Here is an 8,882-nt window from a genome sequence, read left to right as displayed (position 1 = left end):
TATGTATGTATGTATGTATGTATGTATGTATGTATGTATGTATGTATGTATGTATGTATGTATGTATGTATGTACGTACGTACGTATGTACTGTATGTATGTATGTATGTATGTATGTATGTATGTATGTATGTATGTATGTATCTATATACACACACACAACACATATATACAGTACTGTATATACAGTGTACTGTGTGTACTGTATATACAGTGTACTGTGTATACTGTATATATGGATGTATATAAATTTTTTAATCTATTTTTTATTAAATTTTTGTTTTTTGTTTTATAAAAATAGTTTCTCTGATTGGTATTTTATTTAACAAAAATTGTTTTTTACAGTACAACACAGTAGAATAAAATTAGGTTTATAGAATAAAGGCGACACACCCTCTTTAGATGATAGTTCGAGTGCAACGCCATCTTGTGAGGGGCAGGCTGTCAATGTAAACAATAAGATCTCCAAGGCTCCGTAGCTTTGATATATTTATTTAAAATAAATTATAGTAGAGGAAGTTTTCTGCACAGAAAAAAATATTTTTACTGTTTTTTTAATCAAACTGACAAGTTTCTCCAGTAAAATTATTGTGTTATTTAAAGGCAATGAAACACCTGGTTAAATTTAGAAGGTATTATGATTAACTACATACATCTGAAGCCGCCCCGCCTGTATAATGGTAGGGGAAACACTGGCAACTATAACCACATTTTAAGGTGTTTTCCTCTGTTAAATACAAAGTTTTTAACTGAAACTAAGAATGTCTTGCTGCTCAGCTAAAGATCCACTCCTTGCATGTCAGAAAGAACCAGTGTTTGGAATGGTTTCTGCTGGAAGAGTATAAAAGATGCTTCACTGCGGCTGTGTCCTCGGTAGGATTGGGCATAATCGTATCGTGTGTGATTAATCGTCAGAAAAACATTAAGCGATTAATTTTTGGCACTTGACAATTAATACAATTAATGCCACCAGGTAGAATCTACTCGCTGCTCCTCTCAGCTTCAAACATGATGAACATTAAAAAAGTTCTGTAAMTTATTTATCTATCAACACAATTTAAAATTTGAAGTATAGCCTGAAGTCTGTAATTCTGACACAATTTGGAACAGATTTTTATGAAGAGCAAATCTTTCCCACTAAATTGGTCATGTGACTATGAAATAAGGGTGTCCAGGGACTCCAGGGGATTAATCATCAAATTAATCGTTATCGGCTAAACACCACAATTAATCGTGATTTATTTTTTGCCAATATTGCCCAACCCTAGTCCTCAGACACAACTTGTATTGCTACAGTATATGCATGTTGACTCTCATTTTATTGTAATAAAATTACTCAGAGACCATTGTAGTGTAGAATGTTTTTGATCATGTATTTCTGCACTTTGTTTAACAGACATGAAAAAGTTTTTTTTCCACCACAGTAATGCATTATATGAAAACATTTCAAACCTTCCTCTCAGGATGAAGACAAACTCAGTGCAACTATCTGACTTTAGTTTTGGTCAGATGAACATGTTGATGGTTAAAAATCTGCTAGTCTGTCTAAACTAGATTGCATCGGACTTCCTTCCCTGCCACCTTCTTCTACTGCTTGTGCTCTCATTTGAACGTTGCTCAAAACGTTGCTGACGTCATCAAAGAAATTATCAGCAAAGCGAAAAATCTGGACGAGGGCCTTGAGCAGCAGGATGTCGCAGCTCGTGTCCAGCTCCAACTCCTCAGTGTAGTTCTTCACTGGRACGATGCAGGACAGCGGCACACCGAGACAATCACCGATTTTCTGCATCTGAATTACAAAGTACAAATTATTCAGTTTCTAATAAAACCAACTCTACTGTAAGTATCTGTAACAATCCTCACCAGCTTCTTAACATAGATACTTTTGTAAACATTTCTCAGATCTTCTTGGACATGAGGGCAGGCTTCATCGACTTTAGTCAGAACAACCAGCTGAGGAACCCCTGGAAACATGAACAGGTGCTATATTAGAACTTTTCTTCAGGCGTTGTGAGGTGTTTACAGTATCCTGTCATTATGTCTAAGAATAATGGGCTTTAACTTTAAAACATGCTGAAGGGGTAGGTCAACCACTGAATCATGAAGGACCAGGGAAATAACAAAAACACTCAGGACTGTGGCTCTTCAGGACCAGGTTAGACACTGATCTAAACCTGCAGCTCTGKCTGGATCTGTGGCGGATTTTTTCTGAATAAGAGGTCATCAAGGGGCCACAATACTTATGAAAGGGCAAAGTATTTGTTAAACATCCTTGCACACAAATCCCTAGTTTTAGTAAAATATATACATTTAACCAGTCACACATATTCAAACACTTGTAATTTAAAAATAAAAGCTTGCACTGTAAATTCTTACCAATTTTACATGCATTTTTACTATATAAAATATTCTCAAACACACAGCATATGATAAAATCCAGCCATTGTCAATTTTTTTTTTTTGCTTTGGGTGGGGGCCTTTGTGGACACTGGTGGGGGGGCTGGGGGGAGGTCCTCCCCCAGAAAAGTATGAATGAAATAGATGCCATTTCCTGCATTCTGGTGTATTTTAACAGGTTCTTAAACATACTTTTCCGTGCATAAATAAACACTTGATTTAATCATTGTTTCATTGACAGATTCTTCATTGATCTAGTTTCATCATCCTGTTTTAAACTCACTGCTTTAGCTGAGTTAAGGTTAATTAATGTAACACAATTTCTATCCATAAGTTTAGGGGTGCCTTTTAATTTTATTTTGTTCATTCTTTATTTAATTGTTGTCAGGTTTGTGTGCAGGAATGAACCCATCCGGATGGAGGATAAAGTATTTATAAAGGATTTATTTAAACAAAACAAAGGAGCTGACAGGCAGCTAAAATAAACTGAAACACTAAGGAACACAGAGGGGAATGAGACAGAAGGCATTAACATACAATGATCCAGAGGAGAATGAAGAGATGAGAAGAGTGAGAGAAGATGAACAACAGCTAAGGGAAACTAATTGGGAACTACTGACAGGTGAGCTAATTGAACAGGAGGACACAAGAGGGAGACAACAGACAAGACACAAATCCCAACAATTGTAACACGTCATTGTGCCAAAGAAATAATGACCCTCAACTGCATGTTTAAACTAATAATAATTTTACCCAATAAACAGGTGCAGTATTGATAACAACCAACAATGAATTTAGAGGCGCATTTCACTTTTTATGATTTAGTGATCGGTCTACTCAGAACCAAAAGGGACAGAGTATCATGCAGCCTTCATAGCATAAAATGACACTGTGTTATGACCAAAAAAAAAAGTCTGTTTTGTCAATTTGCATGTATTTAGCAAACATAGGTCTACAGGTTCGCTTATCAGGAAAATAAAGTTGGTTAAAACGTTTAACATTTTATGATTTTATCATAGCCTAATGAAAACTCTGTAAGTTTGATTCATGTTGGACTTTCTTACTTATCTCATTAGTGCCACTAGTGTCTGAACATGGAACTGCACCCACAATTATTGCCTGTGGCCCCGCCCCTAGAACCGCCCCTAGAACCGCCCCTGGGCTGATTGTTTTGGGTTGTGGCAGCTCCTCCAGTTACTCTGGGCTTCTTGGTTGCTTGTCACATTGATGCTCTCTTTGATCATCTTGTCAGTTAAATGGAGGAGACCATATGTTGGTAGGTTTGAAATTGTACTAAAGGTAATTTTGTGTGTTATTAACTGTATTTAAGATCCAGTCTTGTATTTTCAGTCGTACTTTAAACAGTGTTTCTATCACTGTGGCCCTTTCTCAACAGGATGACAAAGCTTGTTTTATATTCCAATGTCTGATGTAAAAGGTACCACCTCTATGGGTGTGACCAGGAAGTTATGTTTATGTACATGTGACTTTATGGGGGTGATTTATCATTATTCTTTTTAGAGCAGCCTGAACAGCAGCTGCTCCTAATAGGGTTGTTTTAGTTTTGCTTCTGATAAGACCCAAGGCCTCAAACTTACAGGTCCTGCCTGSCTGGTGGGTTGTGAGCTGGAATTGAGTTCAGTTTTTATGAATAAAGCTTTTTAGAAGAGAGAATTCTTTYCTGMAAACTCATTCCAACTTCCAATTATTGACCATGTTTTTCATACAGTACCGTACTTGTTCCATTTTCAGATGGTGGATTGAACAGAACACAACAAGATGTTTAAAAACCTTTAAAGTTCTCAACAACCTGGGGTGTTCCTTGGTCTGCATTACGTACTGTAACAAACCTCTGAGGCCTTCAGAGAACACCTGTGTTTGTACCAAAATTAAATTACACACAGATGGACTCAACCAACTCATAAATTTGGGAAAGAGATTTAAATAATTTCTCAAGGCTCTGTATCTTTATTACAGTGAAGCAGGACTCAGTTTTACTGACCCATCAAGTTGACCTTCTTGCGGATAGCTACCAGCTTCTCCTCCAGCATTTGGGGCATAATGGAGATCTTGCAGGCATCAATGACATAAACCACACAGTGGATCTTGTCCTTGAGACCTGGAGACCTCTGAAAGGAGCCACCTTCTGCTTGCAGAGGAGCAGCAGGGTTAAACTGGTGTTTAAAGAGGAGAAGAAACAGAATTGTTTAACCTAACCATTGCAAAATTAATGTTCCATCGTACTTCTATTAGGTATGTCATACCATGTAACGGTCAGGGATGTGGCCTCTGAGGATGCTGCTGATGTCATCTATATCAAGCCCCGCCCCTTTGCTTTCCTCCAATCCCATGGTGTCACACATGATGATTGGCAGAGGTTTACCTTCTCGTCCATCTTTCAGAGTATAAGTTCTAAACTGTTGGGGTATAGAGGGAGATGCAGTAACACCACACAGATGATAAAACTGTATCAGTCAGAAACAGACCTGTGTGGTGAGGCTGGTGGTGGAGCTGCCAGACATGGCCTGGCTGGTGACGTGGCCTCTGAATACAGAGTTGATGGAGTTAAAGAAGCTGGACTTTCCAGCTCCAACTGGTCCAATCATTAAAACCCGAGCCTGGGTCACAGACCTGACTGTGGGTTTGTAGGTTCTGATGCTCTCCATCAGCTCATTCCTCTTCCTGCACAGAAAAAAAGAACCTTTCTAACTAGAAACCATAAAAAGTGCATATGAAATGTGATATACATTTACCTGAAGCTTAAATCTAATTTATTCAAATAGCACACTTAAAAAACAACTTCCACTGGTCAAAGTGCTACACATAAAATAATGAACAGTAAAAATTAATACTAAACACAATAAGCCATGAAAACAAGAAGTAAAATATAATTATTAGACATTTAAACTGTGCAAATTAGTTGTTTCACACTGTAGTCAATTCTCAATCATTATTGTTTGCTTCATACAAAGTTGCTGAAACAGAGCAGAGGTAGAAGAGAAATTGACTGAAAATAAAAGAGTTAGATTGGAAATAGAGGATGAGATTAAAGAACATATGAGTTAGATGGACTTTTGCTTTTTGATTGGAGATCATTTGAGTCTTATGGAAGTATGATAGAAGTCTCAGAGTGTCAAATTAATTTTCACTGAGGGCCACGTGATCATTACGGTTTCCCTCAATAAGATCAGCTGTAATGAAATAAATTTTTTGTGTTTAACTTAAACTCCTGTGAATGAGTTTTACTCACTGTTGAGTCTTGAATTCTGACCTCTCCCACTTTCCGACAGGGAATTCCCATGTATAATCAACGTGCATTATATGAGATAAAGTTCATGGTYGATGCTGGCTTTAAAGCAGCTTATTCTGAGACATTAATACAGGACTCTTCATCTAAATGTCTCAGGGAGGACACAGTTACTCAAAGCCAACAACTCAGGGGCAGGACGAGTATTATCCACACTTTTAAATATTTTTTTTGCATTGAATCATAAATAAAGTTTACCACTGATGCAAAAACTATTTTCATATTAAATTAATCTATTTTTAAAAATGGATAGAAGGCACTGGCCTWGAATTTRACACGTGACTTACATCATAAAGCTGTCACAAGAGGGCATTATTGGACCAAATCTGATCTAATGGCATTTTTCTATTGTGTCACAATTAAAGCTTAATACACTGCCCAGCCAAAATAAAAGTCTCCACTTGTATTTAACTAAGTGCTATGATGTGGGGTTACTGCGGGTGGTCAGGTCTAGGTTTAGCAACAGTTTGTGCTCAAAGAATGAGGTCAGCTGACCTGAACATACTGAATGACCAGGTTATTCCATCAATGGATTGTTTCTTCCTTGATGGTATGGACATATTCCAGGATGACAATGCTAGGATTCATCAGGCTGGAATTGTGAAAGAGTGGTTCAGGGAAACATCATTTTCACACATGGATTGGCTCCACAGAGTGCATTGAGAATCTTTGGGATGTGCTGGAGAAGGCTTTGTACAGCGGTCAGACTCTGCCATCATCAAGGCAAGATGTTGGTGAAAAATTAAAGCAACACTGGAGGAAAATAAATCTGGTGACACTGCAGAAGCTTATCCAAACAATGCCACAGTGATTAGTGCCATAATCAAAGCTAAAAGCAGTCCAACGAAACATTAGCGTGTGATCTTTTTTTGGATGGGCAGCATATAAGCATAAATGGAACAAAACCCAAAAGTCATAGCAGGCATCTCCCAAATGTTCTTAACAATAAGAAGTTTGAATAGTATTGAACAGTTTCAATAGGATCAATATGCAGAAGACTGGTGGCAGAGAATGCACTGGAGGAAAGAACAGTGCATTTCAAGCACACTAATGTTTAAACAGTAACAGATGTGTGGCTTCATCTTACTGAGTTTCCCAGATTATGTCCCTCCATGGCTTCTCAAATAAAGTGACCTCTGTTGAAAAAGAAAATTGATTTACACACGTTTTTTTTTTCTTGAAATAATGAAACAAAATGTCATCAGAGAGCTTACCTTCCACTTGGTAGACTTCACATTCAATCAGGTTCAGGTCATTTCCATGCATTTCTGCTGCATTGAAGTTGTAATGACCTCCTGCTGGTTTACTGTAGACCACTGGTGTGCTTCCATTGAGAAGAACCAGGGCTTCTCCAAAATAAGGACCACTGTTGTTGAACATTTTCACTGCATGTTGAGGATTGACAACTGGGTATTTCTGAAGTTTTCTTTCAGTGAAGGTGAAAAGAAAGGCCTGGTCATCGTTCACATACTGTCCAGTCTGACTGAAAGGTTGTCTGGTGTAGCCTCCAAACACATGACCAGAGACGTTGTAGCCGACAGACACAGTGGGACTGTGGTTGTCACATAGTTGGTGGAAGGCAGCTCCAGTAAAACCATGGAGAGAAGCTTTGTAGAGCAGCTTGAGTTTGACAGTTCCCAGCTGAGAGCAGATTGTTTTATACTGGTTCGTGCTCAGTTTGGAGTTCATGGTGTCCAGAGGATACTGAGAAAAGCTTTGACGTAAACCTTAAAAAGAAAAAATGCAAAATGACATATGACAATGATATTTCAGAAAAAGTTTAAATAACATGTAAACCTTCCTGTTCATTTCTGAGGAACAGCAATAATGTTCCTGGGTCGGTTTGACCCGGGGAGTGTTTAATCATGCTATAGTGTCAGAAACCAAAAGAAATCCCCCAAAACGTTTTTGTATCTGATTACTAACTCCATTACCAACAATTTCAATCAATATTTGTGAATTTATGTTCTTTATTTCTCACAGATAAAGGATCAATTTGACAAAAACAAACACACACAAAACAATGATTATTCATTAAATTGATATTTTTAGAATTTTGTTTTACATTTTGAATTTTTTTTTTTTTTTTGAGGAGTGATGTTTGAAAATAGTACGGGATAGGAGTTTATAAGTTTTTTACTTCTTCCTACTCCGTTTCGAACATGTTGAGATTATTATTGTCATAAAATATGTGTATTTTGTATTTAATATGTGTAATATGTTTAAGCATGGTTATCTCTTTGTATGGTCATCATGTTCAAAATAAATTTGTTTGATTGATTGATTGATGTTTATAATTGAACTTGAGACACCTGTTCTGTTCTGTATCAAATTGACACGCTAATTAAAAACCGAGACAAATGAGTCATGAAGATTTGTATTGAAAATAAACTTTATTGCCTAAATGAGCAGCAACCTCTGACTACCACAAACCTTCATCCACTGTGACATTAGGACCTAAAGCAGTGGAAGTTGCTCATCCCACTTTTTCCACATTGTCCCAATATCTGCAGTTTGTCTGCTTCCTGTCTGACAGCTCTCGTCTCTCAATTATCAAATTGTCTTACTCAGGAGAAAATATAAAGTCTCCAGAGATATTGTGGCATGAAATATTGCCCTGCCTGCCTCTGCATCTCATAGATTATTTGTTAATTCATAATTTGACTTATAGACCCCAGCCAGGATGAGGACCTCCAAATATGCAAAATGCATTTTTTCCATCTCCTTCCAATTCTCCCCAGTAACACACCTTTGTTATAGGTTAATCACTTCAAGAATGATTTTCTGTATTGAACTGGGCATGAGTAGCTCAAAAACTGACTTGATGTCTGTGACATGAGTTACTGCCGTCCTGATAGGCCCTGGCACTGTATTTATTWTATTTTCCACRTTGTTTACTTGGAGATGAAGACCACTGTGTTACACCATTTTTTGACATGAACAGTTCAGACACATCATCGTATTGCAGAGAATATTCATGCCCCCCATCTACTGAGAGTCCACTCAATGTGGGTGGAGTTTACCCACGAGAACAAAAAAGGTTCTCGTCAAAAGTTATAAAAACACCTGCATTCTTGTAGTCTCCTATAGCGAAGTAAAGACAATAGGGGGAAAGAGAGAGAGAGAGAGAGAAAGTGTGTGTGTGTGTGTGTGTGTGTGTGTGTGTGTGTGTGTGTGT

General features: G+C 37.6%; 1 protein-coding gene across 1 annotated transcript in view; it reads right to left on the bottom strand.

Moving 5' to 3' along the window:
- Positions 1–1,346: 1,346 nt before the first annotated feature.
- LOC106516780 (interferon-induced protein 44-like) overlaps positions 1,347–8,882 on the bottom strand; it is a 9,838-nt gene continuing 2,302 nt past the window's right edge. Inside the window, exons 2-8 of the mRNA XM_014007293.1 lie at positions 6,919–7,431; positions 6,792–6,840; positions 4,884–5,079; positions 4,662–4,814; positions 4,400–4,571; positions 1,864–1,964; positions 1,347–1,789 (exon numbers count right to left, since the gene is read on the bottom strand). Coding sequence (XP_013862747.1) covers positions 1,526–1,789; positions 1,864–1,964; positions 4,400–4,571; positions 4,662–4,814; positions 4,884–5,079; positions 6,792–6,840; positions 6,919–7,393 — 1,410 coding nt within the window. The 5' untranslated portion in view covers positions 7,394–7,431 and the 3' untranslated portion in view covers positions 1,347–1,525. The remainder of the gene's footprint in view (positions 1,790–1,863; positions 1,965–4,399; positions 4,572–4,661; positions 4,815–4,883; positions 5,080–6,791; positions 6,841–6,918; positions 7,432–8,882) is intronic.

This window comes from Austrofundulus limnaeus, unplaced genomic scaffold (assembly GCF_001266775.1).
Source record: "Austrofundulus limnaeus strain Quisiro unplaced genomic scaffold, Austrofundulus_limnaeus-1.0 Scaffold41, whole genome shotgun sequence".
NCBI classification, from domain to species: domain Eukaryota; kingdom Metazoa; phylum Chordata; class Actinopteri; order Cyprinodontiformes; family Rivulidae; genus Austrofundulus; species Austrofundulus limnaeus.
Note: the sequence above shows the minus strand (reverse complement) of the source record. Positions and strands in the feature narration are given on the sequence as shown.